The following is a 17,539-nucleotide window of genomic DNA, read 5'->3' on the forward strand; positions in this document are numbered from 1 at the left end:
AGGGCAACCATATGAAACAAAGTTGTACTACACTCAAGACCCTCAAAGTCTGGAAGAAAAGTGCTACAGCCAATCACAAAGAAGTCACAGAAGTATGCAACCCTTACATAAAAGCAGTAACTAGGTAACCTCAATAATTCCGATCAGAAACATCAAAGCAAGGCATGTGTTTGCAGGATTGAGGCTTGTATTAAGAGATGCATGCAACTCCTAAACTACTGGGCTCCTACTGTATTTGCATTAAAAATTGGATAGGAGCATGTTTCCAATAGAGAGCCTTTAGACCGTCATAATAAAACATACTGCTTACTGCAGTTGTTAGCATATTCTACTACTACATATTATTCTATCATAAGCAATGCAAATCAACCTTGAAATGAAAGGAAACCCCTCTAGGCTTACCCTGGTATTCGCTTTCCCCTAGGCATCCCCAGCACCTCCTGGCCTTCACTTAAAAGTTTAAAAGCATCTGCACTTAAGAACTGAGTTGGACACGCAGCATGATTTTAATTAAGGCCAGCATGAATTTCAAGTGCAAGCTACTCCAGAAAAACAACTCTTTCCTTGACAAACTGGTCGAGGTCAGAATTTATTTTTTTCTTCCATATGTTACATCCAAAAAGCACCAAGCACAGCAGTGTCCCAGAACCCACACCACAGCCAACCAAACATAACTGTGAGTCAAAAAGACCCAGACCTTTGCCCCGACATGCCTTGTTGCCCAAAACAGCGACTGAGAAGAAGGTATCAAGAGCCAGAGGAAACATCATGCTTTGTGCACCATCCCCGCCTGAAGCTTTGGCGACCTGAAGTAAAGGCAGAAACACCCACCCACTTGGGAAAGCGGGGATAGAGGAAGCCCACAGGGGAAAAGCGACACCGAGCAAGCCCCAGGGACCACGTCCACGGAGCCGGGCCCACCGCTCCCAGCCCTCCCCCGGCTCCCACCACCGAGGCGCTCACCTGGCAGGTACTCCGCCTCGAAACGCCGCCTAGTCTCGCTTATCAGCGCGGCCTTATCCTGTCGTTGCTGAGGGGAAACAAGAAACGGGAGGGGCGTGAAAGCATGGGAAAGGCCGGGGCCCGAGGCAGCCCCAGCCCCTCACCTGTACGACGGGCCGAGCCATCCCCACCGCCCGAACCCCAACCCCAAGCCGCTGCCTGTGCGCGGGGGCGGTTGGGGAGGGGAGGCGGGGAGGCCCGGCGGGCGGGCAGGCAGCTAGGAGAAGGGCAGGCGCGCAGGGACTCACCTCAGCCATGGTCCGGCGGGGCCGCCCACAACGGCCGCAGAGCGGCAGCAGGGCCCGTACGCGCGGGGGGCAGAGAGAAATAGGGATGGAGGCGCCGCGTGACCCCGGCGGGGGGCGGGGCGCAGGGCGAGGGGGCGGGGCATGACGGCGGCCCGCCTCCCCCGCGGCAAGCGCGGAGGCGCCGGCGCGGCCCACCACCCAGAAGCCCCGCCTTCCCAGCCCCGACCCTTTCCCTGGGCCTGGTCCCTGGCCCCGCCCCCGTGCTGGCTCCGTTAGCGCCCCCTCCCCCCCCTCCCGTCATGCTCCCTGAGGCGGGAGTTTCGGGGCGGGCGCGCGCTCCTCTCGCTTCCTCCCTCCCCCGCCTGCCCTGAAGCTGGGGCGGGAGCGGGAGCGGGGCGGCCTCGGGAGCTGGGTAAGGCTTTGCCGGCTCGGAGCCTGCGGTCGCTGTTTCTCTCTGGGCCGGTTCTCTCCACAGGAGCTTGCGTGGCCCCAGCCGGGCCGGGAGGGCGTTAGCGGCTGTCAGCGGCTCTGAGGGAGGAAGCCGGGCCGGGGCCCGCTGCCGCCTCAGCCCTTGCGCCGCTGCCGCCGTGGGAGCCGCTCGGCGCGGGGAAGGGGGCGGTGAGGCCCGGCCGAGGCTGTGAGGGGCGCGGGGGCGGCTGCTGCGGTGCCTCAGCTGCCCGGGCCCCCTCAGCCGGCGGAGGGAGGCTGCCCTGCTGGGGCGGCAGAGCCAGGCGAGGGGTGTCGCTTCGTACCGCGAAAATTGGGTGAAACTTGGTGAGATGGCTGCGGTTCGCTCTGGGTCCCCAGGGTCTTGTCTGGGGGGAGGGAGGGAGTCTTCTTGGTGGCAAAATGACTGGACTCTTCTTCAGAGAACTTTCTCCTTAAAGAGGCTTTATAATTTTAAACAAGAAATAATTATATTTATTAATAAAGCCTACACCTGAGTGAAGGCTCTTAAATTTGAGATTTCAAAGCGCTGTTGGTTTTCAGTTCGCTAAGTATATTTGTGGAGCTGACACCTTCAATTCAATCACACACAGTGCATGTATGGTTTGGTTTGGTTCCTTTCAATTTGTATTACACCGTGTAGCTGTTGATGAGCAGTGAATTCATGCTTTGGTAAATAAATGCTAGAATACATTTCTGAAATGTTTCTGTTACATAAATCTCTCAGTACAAAGTTGCTTAACTTCATTTTAATCTGTGAGATTAAAGCACATACTGGCCTGATATTCTCAAATTAGTCTATGTCATTGCTTTGCAATATATAGGTTTTCTTATTCTTAAGGATCAGGTCAGCTAGTCCCAAAATGATTTAATTTTTTTTTGTTGTTCACTTTTGTAGATGGAAAACATCCAGATAGGTTAAAATTTCCACAGAGAAATAATACTGACAAAAATGGAGACGCTTACAGTTTTCTTGTAGAGGAATACATGTAAAGATAAATAAAGATGCTTCTAGGTGAGCAAGAACAATTCTTGTCCTACAATGGTGAAGTCCTTATATTTCAGCTGTCAAAAACAAAACATACGGAGGGAGCAGTTGATAAAACAATGAACTTATGTGTCAGAAGGATGGTGTTCAACAGAGACACTAAGCTGTTTGTTCAGAAGTCTTCTGGAGTATTCAGCATGCGTGCCAGCCACTTAAAAATTGAAATAATTTGTTGTAGCTGCACAATGGATTCCAGAACAGGGATTATTCTTCCCTGCATTTTGATGAAAAAGAAAAAACGGAACAATGTTGTTAAATACCTTTTATTGTTGCTTCACAGCTCAAACCAATTTGAGCAGTCCTTTCATTTTAAATTGGATTATGAGCTGAAAGAAGACATCAGATTGTTTACTGGCCCTTCGGTCTTGTGGAGGCATGCCAACAAGCTGTTCTACATCTCTTGCGACACCTGCACAGTTCTAAGTGCTCCTGTTCAGCTTTCTTCTGTTGTGTGGACAGGTGAAATTGAGGATGAAGGCACTGTTGTCTTAGGGATAAGAACTGCTTGCCTGCCAGAGAGTGAAGATGAGGATGAGTTTTCCACTTCAGACAGAGCCATCTGGGGTAGTGAGTTCTTTGGATACGCAATTGAAACACAAAAAATGCTAACTAGCATATGCTTTATGCCTCATGCTTACAGCAGAGTGGTATCTTCTGTCTATGTCTGCAAGAATGAGATACTGAAAAAACTGCCCCGAATATCACTTGTCGCCATAACCCACAAGAATCAGCTTATTTGGTTCCAAGATGGTCTCCCTAAAGGTGTTTGTGAGCTTCCTTATGAGAAACCATGTTCAGTGAAAACAGCTGTAACCAGTAGCAATGATTTGCTATTTATTGTGTCTTTTGCCTCTGGAAATATCTGTGTTGTACAGAGGAGAGACAGCTTACAGGTATTTGTGGCTTTAAACAGCTCCCTTTTACTACTCTATCTTTTTTTGTATATATTGTCTTATTGGAAGTTTCTGCAACTGAAAAGCTACATGTTTAAGTTCCATAGATTTTTTGTTGTTGCTGCTTCTGTTAAAATAACCTGTCTAAAGTATGAAATTGTTTCGCTTTCATTGCTTGGTTATATATCTGAAAATAAACCCTGGATTCTATTATATAATAATACATTTTTATGAATCTGAGCCAAAGCTTCTGTTGCTAACTGAAAAATTCTGTAGTATGAGAACTTGAACTTGTAAGTTATGAGTGTACCTACATAATTTGTGTTAAAGTGAAAGTAAACTAATATCATTGCAAAGCATAAACTTCTCATTGGAATTTAAAAGCTTTTTGAGTCTCACTTCCTAGTAACAAAAAGTATCATTTCATGAAAATGACAAGAGGCCTCTCTTTTGTTTCCTAAAGTCAGGAGAGACATAGTTAACTGCTAGGGTTTTGTAATACTCTGTCAAGAAGGCTTACATAACTCAGGAAATGAAAGTTTGCGTATTTAGTCATCAGCATTATTGTACAAATTTGTCTTTACCTCTCAAACATATTTAACTGTGCAATGCAACAAAAATATTTCTGAATGTTAAAGGTGTGTAATGTCTTTAACTGATCTGCAAGTTATTACTGGTTCTAAATAAATGTTACAGTGTTCAGCTATTCAGCTGCTTGAGTACACTGAAAAGTTGTCATCTTCTCTGCAACCTGTATTCTGGAAAGTAATGGCTAATTTTTCCCAGAGTTACATAGGCTCTAAATGATGGAGTAAGTGCGAGAGCTTGAAACTTCTTAAAATACTGTATTCTACACACCTGAATAGGCTGCCTCTTTATAAAAGGCAAGCTTCACCAAAACAAAATCTCAAATACAAGATTTATTCAAATACATGTATTTTAAAACCTCTTCTACTGTAGGTGGCTTCCAAATGGCAAAAAGTGAAGACTGTTCTGGTGGATGATTTTATTGGCTCTGGAAGTGAGCAACTGTTACTGCTTTTTAAGGATGACTCCAATACAGACGTGTTAAGTACATTCAAAATAACGGATCTTGGAGAGGTCAACTATGCAGTAAGTTCAGCTTGCCTTTTCTCAGCTACTCAGTCTGTGCTTACTAAATTAAGAAAACCTCAACAAATCATTAAAGTATTGGTGCAACATGAAATTGGATGTGTGCTGTGAAATGCCCTGAAGTTTGAATACAATATTCCCCGCTGTAATCATAAGATATCTGAAGAGATTATTCTACTTCCTTGATAGCATCAACATTCTTTTGGGAAATTAAACTAATGCGGTTGAAAATGCTTCACATATGTAACAGGTTTGCTACAATACTTACCTTTTGGCTAAGAACTCTTAATTAAGGCCATAGTGCTTGTTAATTATCTTCTCATAATTGTGTCTTTCCATTATGTACTATCAAACTAATTCCTTTCAAAAGATAATATTTTTCTTTTAAACTGCATATTGTGATTCTGCTGGTTTTCTGTATTTTCCACCAGATTTTTATAATGCTGTGTAATAGCCTATACCTTACTTTCAGCTTTTTAATTAACTCAGGGTTTTGTTTTGTTTTTTTTAGAGTGGTATTAATTATAAACATGATGTTCCTGCTGCAGAAGGATTGCAAGAGAATAGTTTGCTTACTATCCAAGCCCTTGAAACAAGATTACAGGTTTGTACTCAATAGTTCTGCCTCCGTATTTTCTCCAAATTACTTTTCTGTATCATTGCATTATTTAAAGAGTGAGGTTAATGATACTGTTATTATTGGAGAAGTTCAGGAAGAAGACAACATTGTTAAATATCCATTCTTGAATCAGTGGTAGTCTGTGTTTCAGTTCTCTTAGTTGTTACAAGTGTATTTGGGTGATTGGAAGGGTCCAATTTAATTTTGTTATAAATGCATTTGGGTAATGGGAAGGGTCTAATTTAATTTTAATTAAAATTTTGTGATAATGCTGAAGCTATCCTATCAAAGCTTCATAACAGTCATTTTACTCATACAGGTTTAAATACCAGTTTAATAAAATTAGAATGTTTACTTCTTTTGCTCCACATTACATACTTTGAGATGGTGTAGCTCCCAGTGAGTGCCACATCCTGCCACATTCCCGGTGAGTGCCAATGAATGGCAGTTAATCCTGAAAATAAAGAAGAGTGTTATGGTCTGTTTCTTTGTCCATAGACTTCAGTCAAGTTGGCTTTTACTTTTGCCCAAATTAGTGACCATGGTTATTTCACCACCTGTTGATGTTTTCCCTCCTGTTACTAGCAGTTTTATAAGGATAATTTTGCAAAGTACAGTAGGTGAAGCTAAAATGTATCCTTCTTTTAATTAGCATCACTTATAAAACAAGCTGGGGGGAACTTGCCAGAGTCCAAGGAATCAATGGGAATATATCATTGCCTTTCTTTCTACCTTTCATCCTGTTAGTAAACACCCAGCATACTCTCCAAGAGGTTCTTTTGCAGTATTGTGCGTTGGCCTATACCAAATGGGTGATAATTGACAAAATAGGAAGATTATGTAAAAAAAAAAAAAAAAAAAGCTTTAGGGGATAGCATAAATCTCAAATTGAATCAATGATGTGAGGCTATTGTTAGTTTGCTAAGAGTGCTTTAAGTATGAGATAGGAGGTAGTTATTCCTGTCATTTGAGAATTAGTGAAAACTTAAGTAGGATATTGTGGCAGTTTTATCTCCAGCTTTTAAAAATGAAGCAAATTAACTGGCAAAAGTTTAGTACTGGAAGAAAAGGAGGACTATGACACATTAGAAAAAGACTGAAAAAGAAAAGACTTTTCTAGTTCTAATTACAAAAAGAGGTGTCTAAAGAGATATTATACATCTTCCACATCTTATACATAAAAGCTGTTGTTTGGAGAACACTGGACAATAGCTATTTTTCCTGCCTGGAAGGCACAAGAAAGTAGAAGTTGTATTAATTTCGAGGACATCTTGAGGTCCCTTCCAACCCTGCATTTTTACAGTCCTTCAGCTTGCACATTAGAGGCCTATTGGCTTTTACATGCAGAAGTGCAAGCTTCCTTCCAAATGCATTTTTTTCCCATTTATGGATTCTTTTGGGTAGTCGGTTAGTCATATATTTTGAAACTGATTTCTTTGCTGATGCATTCTTTTCCTACTCATTACGTTACTTTCCTCCTCTACAAAACAGAAATTAGTTTCAATCTCTCTCATTTGTTGCTCCTTCCACTGTTGTAATGAAGATTGTCCACCCTGCCATTGACAGCTGTGTTCTATGTAACTATGTTCTATGACTTTGTTCTTTTAATACGCTTTACACAGAATCATAAGACCTAACTTATTTTTTCATTTATTTATTTTAAGGTCTTTTTGATCTCTAATTTTCAAAGCCACGTGCCACACAAGCATTGTAAGCAAGTTGAAAATCTTTCTATGTCTTAATGCTGTAAATCTTTGAAATTGTCATGCTGATGAATTTGGAAGTAGCTGCAGATATTTCTTTTTAACCTTACTGTTGCTTCCTTGTTGAGATCTCCATTGTTCTGTATGTTTCCCTGAACAGTGAAGTACTCTTGCTGGTTTTTGTCATCTGATGATTGTTTTGATGCAATAGTGCATGGATCCTGCTTAGCTTGGGAATTTCCAAAGGTTATTCAGCTGTGGAGTGCTGCCTCTTGATATTTATCATCAAAATTCAGGTCTTCTAGACATTTGCAATCAAATAATGTTTTGACAGTCTCCATGGAATCTCATCTTTTAGGGCAAAATGAAATAGCAGATGCAGCACTTTTTCATACCTCTGTTGCTTACCTCTTATTTCACATCTGCGTAGCTGGTTTTTAGCCATGTGAGAACTTTTACAGGACTGCATATAAGTAGGCTGCATGTAAGTTATACACAGTAATACATATAAGTTGCACTTTGCAGGTAGTGAAATTGAAAAATATATCAGTCTGTGCATTTTTGAACTGTTCTATCTTTATCTTGTATACAGTCTTTTGGGCCTGAATCCAGCCTTTTTTTCTCTGGAGAATTTTTTCTTTAACACTCATTTTAGTATCTCCTGAAGAAGACTTATTTTGGCAGAGTGCTGCAGTTACATTACAACAGCTGATGGTACAGGGTTTCTCATGGGTTTAGTTGGCTGTTCTGGCAGAAATACCACGAGTCAGGAGTGTCTCTTTATGCCCACTGACCTGTCCTCCCCCCAAGTATTTAACAGTTTTGTAAGGATTATAATGCCAAATTCTTTTACTTATGATTAATTTGTTTCCTTTGACTTGGTCTGCCTGTTTGGGGCAGGTATGTTTTTTAATCCTTACTATTGATTTATTGAATTGCTGCAATGTCTAATTGTTTTGTTCTCATTCTGATAATGCTGATTTGGTGGTGGATAGAAAGTTATTTAAGCAATGTTCTGTACATTTGATTTTTATTACTATTTTTAGTGTAAGTTTTAAGTATTTATTTTTCCATCTGTTGCTGTGGATTGGCCCATTTTCTTTTTGCTTCTTTTTCATAAGGGATTTTAGTCACTTGCAAAACACAGAACCAGTTATTTACCATATGAGCAGTTTCAGCCTATAGATCTCTGAATTATGTTTCCCTCTGGCTTTTTTGTCTACTTTTTCCATTTTACCTTTGCTTTTCCCAATATTTTTAGTCTTATCAATTGTGAATCTTAATTTCCATTTTCTTCCCTTTGTAAAAGTGCCACAGTTCTTGGCTCAGTAGTTTTAGCTCTGTATGTATGGGTATTAATTTATTTATTTATGAAAACTGCAACTTTAATTGCAATGTGTCAAAGCACTTGGCTCTTCTACTTACTACTAAGCCTCTGCCTTAATTTACTTTGCTTTTGACAGTGATTCATCTGTTCTGCTGTTCATGCTGGATTTACTCACAGCTGTATTGTGTTTGGCTCTGGACTGCCTTGTTTTTATGTTGATGTTTATTTTCTGTTTTAAGGTGATCTAGTTTTATTTTCTTAGTTTCACAGTGCAAAAATTATTACTTCTGCTGATGTTTGTTGCACAGTACATCTTGGCATATGGCAGAAAGGATGTGCATGTCATTTGTTCCAGAGAGAGTTGATGGGGGGCACTACCCAGTCTTGGGGTTGCCATGTGGTAAATTACAGGTCTCTTGTGTGGCTTTATGAGGAAAAAGGGCTTGCAAAAATCAAATTGGTTAGCAAGCATACATCAGTGAATCTTTGGCCATTCTGACTGCTTCTCAGTCTGTGCTTCTCCATTTGCTTTCTGTTTCTCAGTTGTTTATTCAAGAGCTGCTCACCAATGGGAGTAAGTAATTGTTTCATATTCTGATGACCTCAATTAGGAAGGTACTGTAGAATAATCTTTGTTCTTAACTCTTCCTTTTCTTCTCCTGACTCAAGTCTGGCACTGGATTATTGCTTGGAATCTGGTACTTACGATGTGTGGTTTGATAGGTGGCAAATACATTTTTTACAGAACTTATCATGATGAGTGCTACTTGCTCTAGATGCCCTTTGCCATTGCAGCTTGAGCAGAGGGCATCACTTCGCTTTCATGAAGTGCTTTTTATTCAGGATTGTCAGTTGGTTATGATTGATCCTGATTTGTTTTTTTGGGGGGTAGGGGAAGTTTGTTTTTTGCATTCCAGTGGTGAGCTTTGTTCTCTCCTTGGCATCATTAGACTTCTCAGGATCTTGCCTTCCAGAGAATAGCTTTTGAGAAGCTTTTTTTTGTTTGCTTGCTTTTTGTTTTTTGAACTGAGATACAGCCTGCATGTATGTCTGTTTGTAGAACTGTCAGCTTTTCAATGTATTTACTTGACCGTTAATCAATACAAGCCTTGAGAAGAAATCAAAACTAGTATCAATGGAAAAGTGAAGCAGGAATAATAAAGGCAGGCCTGAATATCTACATAATTTGATAAAATTTACCTTAAGTTTATCTTAAGCTCTAAGTTTAATATTGAGAGGCCAAGATTCTTAGATTCATATTTGGGCAGCAGAGTAGCCTGACTTGAATATTTTTTAGAAGCATTACTTGAGGAATGCCAGGATCTTGACTTGTGATACTTGCATAAACATGGAAAGCTGAATAGATATCTTGGTAGCTTCAATATCAGTTCTTATTTGCAGTAGACCTAAGCATAAGTCTAATGATCATTTTTTTTCTTTTACAGGCTGGTTGCACCTCTGTTCGAGAGCTACAGCAGCATTTACGACTCAAAAAGAGGGTTATTCTTGAATCTTGCAGAGCATTAATAGATCTTGTTGAAGAAAGAACCCATATTCTACCAACTGCAAAAGAGGTAAAATGCAGAAGAGAGTGCAGATCACTTCTGAATTCTGCCAAGCCATTTGTAGAGGGTGCTTCCCTCAACCACTTGTTACTTTCACCAGTAGGGATTGCCACTATCAAAACTCATTAATCTGCTTTTTAAGTCTGGTTCATTGCCTTAACCTGTCAATGGATGTAGATAAGAGTAAATTTAGTTGTCTTTACTTGAAATTGATTTGCACAATACCTCCTGACAACTGAGTTGTATGGAGGAGTAACTTCTAACAAAGAGTTAGTGACAAACAGTAGGGGGAGTGTACAGTCTTAATTGGCACAGTTGCCTAGATATTGAATATCTGTCTGATCTAACATGTTACGAAAAATGAGCTGTCATAGATCTGTGCAAGCAAAATAGATTTTATAATGGGGGCAGAGTGAACTGTGGGCTGAGAAGGTGATGGAGGTTGAGAAAATGTTATCTTAATATGTTGCTCAAAAGAAGCCTCCTAATTTATTTGAAATGGTGTTGATCTCCCTTTCAGTTAATGTTGCGGTCCCTTTCAGGTCAGCCAGGTTTAGACAACAAAATTTCGAGCAATTAATGCATTAATATAAAATAAGTTCTAGTACCTTAAATCTTCTTTGGACAGTTAATTGCATGACAGTTCAAGACTTATACATGTGATGTTTACAAGGAGGGAATGAGTTGTGCTTTTCATAATATCATGTGTTTTAAGAAAATGCAATTCTATCTTTTGAATCTATTGTACATAATAAACTAATTTATATAGATTTCATTTTATGTATCTTAAAAGCACTTCCAGCAATCATTTGTGCTAAAACATGAAGTAATGCAGTATAAAAAGAACTAATATCTCCACTTAATTTATCTAAAAAAAACGTTTTTCTGTAAGGAAGGTCTTGTGTCTCTCTGGGATGATGTAGAAAATCCTCCTCATTCTCTTAGTAAAGAGACATCATTGGCGTCTAAAGTCCCAGAGCACTTCATAGAGAAATTGTGGCAGCGTGTTGTGGGTGACAGCTTGGTAGTTGGAGTAAAACTAACTGAATCATTTTACTTGTAAGTATATACATTTATCTAATAATTTCATTGAGTAGTTTTATAGAAACTGAATTTGCAGGTTAAGCCCTACAGTAGCAAGAGTGGATTTTTGAGCTTTGAACTTTCTCATTTTGAACATCTGCATATAAAGTGTTTCAAGTGTGTGTCTTTGTCAGTATTGTTGCTGCTGCTTGTCTCTCTCTAGCACTGTGCAAAAAAAGACGTTGTATAGCCAAAAATCAGTTGTGTCAGTATAACCACATCATTACTGGAGGCTTTTTATGACAGAGTTTTCTTTGACAAAAATTACGGTTCTTTATAGTCCTTGTTGACATAGGTACACTGACAGCAGTATGTGGTGTAATTAAAGCTCTGTCTTAGCTATACAGTTCCTGATGCCTTACTGTTAACATCTTGCCATTCCTAAAGAGTGATTTGCTTAAAGAAGCACAAAAGAAAACATTTTCAATTCTCTGATCAACTTAAATAGTCAGCTTTTGAATTGAACTATGCTACAGTCAAGTATCCAATCAAATAAAATATTTGCTAAGCTTATATATTGTGTAAATTATGTGGAACAATCAGCCATACAATACTTAAACCTTCTAAAATGACTTGTTCATTCTTATTATTGTCTCTAAAATGATTTGTTTATTCTGTTAATTTTAATGGCTCAGCTCTAGTTGTAAATGCTACTTATGTAATTTCCCCCTTACAGGGAGAGAACTAATTTGGAACACAGTTTAAAAAAAACAGGATTACATGAAACATAAATTTACGATGTGCATTGTGTAATGTGAACTTTGGTGGAGTCAGAGCTTACCTTTTGACCTATATTCCCACAAGCAGTGTAGCTGAGACTGTGTTAAGGTAAACTTGAAGACTATTGATGCCACTGAAAATCATTCAAGTGGTTGTGAGGGAGCTGACCTGTTACGCCCTTTGGCCATTCTGCTGGAGCTGCGGGTGTATTATTTCTCAACTGCCAGATTGCTATAACTTTACAAGAAAGTTGACCTCACCTTCTTGACAGCCTCTGTTAAGAGCCACTGAAACAAGAGATTGGTTTTGCCTTTCCAGTGTTTATTCTTTTAGCTTTCATGATGATGACTTTGTTTTTGAAAATGAAACACGTAATTCCTGTATAGCTTCAGAAATCCTCAGATTTGGAACCACTCTTTAAAAACTAGCAGCAATATTGCCCTCTCCCCCATTTTTACAGTTGAGAAAAGATCTGTGAAGACAAAGTCATTTGTCAAAGGTTACCTGGTAGGCTAGCAGCAGAACCTAGGTCTTCTGGGCTCCAGTTCAGTACTATATACAACCACCTGTGTTTTGGGGGGAAAGGGCTTGCTTTCTCCCCACCCCCAACACTGTAAGTCTTTATTGATTATTTTTGTGCTTCCTACTAATGCAAGATTGCAGTGATGTTTTAGATTGCATTATGAGGTGGTGATACTTCTCCGTAAAGAAAATTAGACATTCATAAGACTTTCAGATGTCAGTGACATCTTGAGACTGAATTGATTGATAGAATAAAATATTCATTAAGAGAGGATCTGAAACAGTAATATTAGGATTTCATTGAAAGAACCCTGCATTGAATAAAGTACTTCATACATTTCAGGAAATTACTGCATGTTTAAGTTAATAGTATTTTAAACCTTTTATTTTACTCTCTACCTTCAATTTTGTTTGAATATCTATAAAACAATATAGAACATCAGAAGAGCTTTTAGTCCTCAAAGAGGGCAGAATTGATACTTTCTGTAATTTTTTATTAAAAGAAAGTTACGTCTTTAAAAATAAATTATAAATGTCATAGAGTATCTGCATGGGTTATATGGAATTTTCAACTTTTTCCACGTTAATTAGACATCCAAATTCTTTCAGTTGAAATGAGGCATCTAACTCCTAGAAGCTCTTAGAAAATTCAGTCCACGTTTTGAAAATCTTTATAGTAGGCTTAGATGAAATAGTCATTTGAAGGACTTACACTCTTTGAACAGTCTATGACTTAAGCTGGAATGATATTGGAGGTTGTGGTAGTCTTAAATGTCTGTATATATCTGCAAAGTTGTGGTTATTTGTCAGAAGGCAAAATACAAACGGGGAGTGCAGTCATTTTATATGGATTTTCACAGGTCACTGAGTGATGTCAGTTTATCTTTAGTGATGGATCAAGACTTCTCTTCGATTTCTCCGATTATCAAGTGTCGAAATAAAATCATTAAGCTGAACAAAGCCTTCTCAGCATTGGCTGTCTCCTCGTGTCAAATTGAGCCTCCTCCAAAAAAGATGAAATTGGACTTGCATAGCAAGAATGATCTGAAAAAAGAGTTTCCCAAGAGATGTTCGAGGGTTCAGCTGGATGGAGCAAAGACAGTCATTGCTGTTACCAGCCTTTCACCATTATTGGCATTTCATCGTGTATGTTGCATAGTTCTTCTACATGCAAAGAAACAAAAACATCGGAATGATAGTTTACAGGAGAGCAAAAAGATTACTGTACTCTGTGGGAAAATCTTGTTAAGTCTGGAAGATATTTCAAATGGAAAATATTCAGTAAAGATGCTAAGGGATAATAGTTACTGTACAGGTAAATGGATTGATATATTTTGGATTCCTAAATATATGATTGGTTCTTCTGTTTACTCTAGGTCATGCCAAGCTAAGTTTTCAAGGTGTAATCATATCTTGTCTCTTTGAACACGAACTGCATAGACCTGTTGGGAATTAAAAGCTGGGTGAAATACCAGATGGAACATTTTTCAAAATGGAAAAAAATGTTAAGTGAGTTGCTGTAAGATTCTGTGCTAGCATTGGTGCTGAAGTGTATCTAGAAAGCTTGATTTTGAAGATAAGTCTGAGTTCAGAATGCTGAAGCCTGCGTTTTTTCTATAAATAAGATACTGTTGATTAGATACATAGATTTTTTTGTCTGACATAGTATTACCTCTTAAATAATACCAAAGTAATTGAAGCTTTTCCTCATCTACATGTCTATTAAGGTCATTTATTTTTCTTTCTTTTAATATTCCTGATTGAATTGATTTTGAACTGGGCTTCCGCTCATGTAGCGAAATATCCTTTTGATCATTTGCAATGGATTTTAATTTCTTTCTTCCTTTAATGTTGTATCTGGCTAAAGCCAACATGCCATCTTACTTCACAGGAGGCTATTAATAGTCTTCTTTTGGCAAGGTAACATTTATCTTTAGAGCTTTCATAATATAGGTGGGGTTCTGTTAATCAGCTAACTATTTTGCTTGACAGAAGTAGGTATAAGAATTTAGGTGAGACTAAAATTCCCAAAGAATGCCTAAATGCAGGTACTCCTCACCTAAAACGGGAAGTGTGAACCAAAAATGTAAGCACATTTAATGCATGCAACATGATCAAAATATTTAGGTCAAATATCTTTTAACTGTATTTTCTTGCAGGTTCCATGGAAGATATACTTGCTGTCCTTGCAGTATCTGTCAGATTCTCCTTTCAGATTGTGTCTTCTGACTGCACGTTGACTCCAGTAAATTCATGGTTACTAGGAGTAATGGAGTGCACACCATTTAAGGAATGCCATGACAACATATTCTGTCATAAAGCAGGAAATGTGTACGGTACAGTTTTTAACTGGACCCTGAAAAATCCATTTGAAGGAGTTCTAACATTATTTTGCAGGTAAAATTGCTTAAAAAATGTAGAGTATATTCATCTTGCATACACACTTTTTTAATCTTTACACTATTTCTTACTGGTACTATAAACAACAGCCAAAATCATAACCAATAGGCTTCCAATATGATGATATGGTAATCATCAGCAACAACAGAATTATTTTCAAATCGGAACTATGGCAGAACCTGAACTGCATTGTTTAATTTTGTCTAGGCTAGAACGTCGAATTACAAATAAGTCTAGTCTCCATTAATATCTGCTTGGTACTATTTCTTTAGTTCATTTCACTGTACCATAATTTTATATTCCTTTTTCTTACATTATTCTTAGTATAATATATAACTTTTATTTAACATGTCTTGATTTAAAAAAAAATTCCTTAAGGAGATGTTAAAAACAAACAAACAAACACAAATGAACAACAACAAACCCCAAGTTATACTAAATTTAAATTTATTGCTATATCATTTTGTATCTTAGTACTATAACATAAATTTAGTCTAATTTTGTACATGTTTCTGATATATTTATTTCCTATCTACCATGATTTGGAAAAGGAAATAATCTGAAGAGTCTCAACTATTTCCTTTTCTTATGTAGATTCTTGGGTAAATGTCTATAAAATTTCCTAAATCAGGCAAAACAAGTTAGTAATACTGCCATAATTTACGATTTACCTGGATAAGGCTCACAACATAAAAAGTACTTTTCAAGTATTGCCAAATGTTGCCTGTCCTGAAGAGTTCAAGCTAAAAAATAAAAGAAAGAAAAGGTATATCTTTTAAGATACTCTACTTTATAGCGAGGTTCAATCTTGTACTCAAATTAGGACTTGATTTCCTCCTTTTATGTAATAGGAAAGGCTGAAATGTTCAAGAAATCGATCAGTAAAATTTTAAGCCTCAAGACTTTTGGTTCCTTTTGAAAAGTTAGGTTACTTGATACTATTCACTTCTGATCCAATTTTGTATTAATAGTGAGCGGCATGTTTATGGTGTAACTATGATTGTATTTTCTGTATCTTTTTTTCCCATCTTTGGATTGATCTTTTATCCAGCTGGGATATTTCTGTGTTAGGTGAGAGCTACAGGCTATTCTTTTTCACAGCCTTTCAGAACCGAAATGCACTGTATCTGTTATAAGTAGTAGAATGTTAAGATAACTAAATTGAAATAGAAATACTTTGAGGAAGAATGCCTTTCTGATCTGCGTGAGAAAACTAACTACTTAAGGATACTTGTGGGGGTTTTGGGGTTGGTATGTTTGGTTGGTTGGGTTTTTTTTTGGTGGATTGTGGGTTTGGTTGGTTTTTTTTCTGAGATTATTATTTTTTCATCAAAAGATATCTTCCAAGGCGTTTATCTGGGCAAACACTGGAAATAACACTTTGGACAAACTCTACATTCCTCTTAGAATGAGGAATGTGTCACTGTGTCATATATGCTACACTGGTATCCAGGAGAGTAGGTTCCCTGAAGATTACCAGCACTATTTTATCTTGATTTCTTAAAAATCAGACATTCAAAATTATTAAGCACAACTTTCCCTCTCCAGTGCCCATTTAAAAAAGACAAACTGTGGGCCACTTAATAGCCATGATGTACATACCTATTGATAGTGACAGTCTATGAATATAAATGACTTTTTTTCTGCCCCTAAATGTAGACCAGGCAACACATTTCCTTTGTGTTATTACATGTGGCCTTCATGTACAATGAATTGCTTCTTAAAGAAACAAGTGATGAACATGTAATCCTAATCTTGGACATATATTTTAGCATAGAATATTTATGTTGCTGAAGTTTGCTTAGTGTCAGTTCTTTTGACGTACAGTGGCTAGTGTGCATGCCATTAGAAAGCCCTTGCTTACTCTTGCGTGTACAGTACACATAATACTTAAAACCATGATCAGCATAAGTTTTTCCCTGTTTGATTTAACATAGCTTTGTTTTATTTTCCACTACAGAATTTTGAAGATACAAGGTAGCTTTAATAATAATAATAATCTTATTTTACAGAAACCTGACTGTCTTGTTCCAGTGCCTTCATAGCCTTACTAGAGTTCTCCCACCAAGCTGTGATGTAAAACTCCTGAGATCTCAAAGCAAAGGTGTACTTACTGAACAGTTAGCACTGGCTTTGGAAAAAGAAATGCTCACCTTGAGGAGTTCTTTCTCCTCAAAAGAAAGTAAAGCTGAAAACAGTTTGACATGGGGGAATGAGCCTGGCAAGAAAACCAGTGATGTTCCTGTGGCTTCTTTACTGGACAGTGAGGAAGGAGTTCAGCAATTCAGAAAGAAGCTTCAGAATGAACGGGAAGAGAGTGTGCTAAGTATGAATCAAACAATGAATGGTGCCCTTTACCAGGAAATTGCTTTGAAAATAGCAGAAGCTCAGCTCAGTTCAGATATGATTGTGTGGAGACTGAGCAAGTCCTAGAAACTATTCACTAAATTTATTTTGAATAAAGTTTTATTAAAATTATACTACTAAATAAAATTTATTTTTTCATGAGTACTTCTATTACTTCTTATTCTATAGCTCAGTTATTTCTACAGATAAATACTGGCATTTTTGTTGATGACTTGTAGCTGGCTTGGCAAGAATAATATTAAAGATAGCTGAGTCATTATTTTGTTACAGATTTCAAAAGTATTTTTTTTAAGGTATTTTCTAGTAAGTCCTATTCTAAAATCATAATTCATGAACTATAAATAAACTATATTAGAAAAAAATTAACAAGCATGTACTGTTTCAAATAGTCCTATTAAACTTGAAAGATGACTGTTTACACGGGTAAAACTTAAGCTTTTTTTAGAAATCTTAAGATAGCTATAGAAAGGATCTAAGTTAAG

At 38.1% G+C, this 17,539-nt stretch overlaps 2 protein-coding genes across 3 annotated transcripts in view; one reads left to right on the forward strand and one right to left on the reverse strand.

Annotated features, from left to right (window-relative positions):
- MOSPD2 (motile sperm domain containing 2) overlaps positions 1 to 1,394 on the reverse strand; it is a 41,738-nt gene extending 40,344 nt beyond the window's left edge. Inside the window, exons 1-2 of the mRNA XM_072849409.1 lie at positions 1,251 to 1,394; positions 964 to 1,030 (exon numbers count right to left, since the gene is read on the reverse strand). Of these exons, the coding sequence (XP_072705510.1) occupies positions 964 to 1,030; positions 1,251 to 1,259 (76 nt within the window). The 5' untranslated portion in view covers positions 1,260 to 1,394. The remainder of the gene's footprint in view (positions 1 to 963; positions 1,031 to 1,250) is intronic.
- Positions 1,395 to 1,542: 148 nt separating this feature from the next.
- FANCB (FA complementation group B) lies at positions 1,543 to 17,272 on the forward strand. 2 transcript variants are annotated; one of them, XM_072849414.1, is made up of 9 exons: positions 1,543 to 1,662; positions 2,596 to 3,638; positions 4,599 to 4,751; positions 5,263 to 5,355; positions 9,846 to 9,974; positions 10,858 to 11,024; positions 13,151 to 13,605; positions 14,450 to 14,687; positions 16,703 to 17,272. In XM_072849414.1, the coding sequence occupies exons 2-9, from the start codon at positions 2,703 to 2,705 to the stop codon at positions 17,121 to 17,123; spliced, it is 2,592 nt and encodes an 863-aa protein (XP_072705515.1). In that variant the 5' UTR covers positions 1,543 to 1,662; positions 2,596 to 2,702; the 3' UTR covers positions 17,124 to 17,272. The 2 variants fall into 2 exon arrangements, with proteins under 2 accessions (XP_072705515.1, XP_072705516.1); XM_072849415.1 differs by lacking the exon at positions 1,543 to 1,662 and adding an exon at positions 1,670 to 2,024.
- The last annotated feature ends 267 nt before the right edge of the window (positions 17,273 to 17,539 follow it).

Source organism: Ciconia boyciana, chromosome 1 (assembly GCF_034638445.1).
Source record: "Ciconia boyciana chromosome 1, ASM3463844v1, whole genome shotgun sequence".
Lineage (NCBI taxonomy): Eukaryota > Metazoa > Chordata > Aves > Ciconiiformes > Ciconiidae > Ciconia > Ciconia boyciana.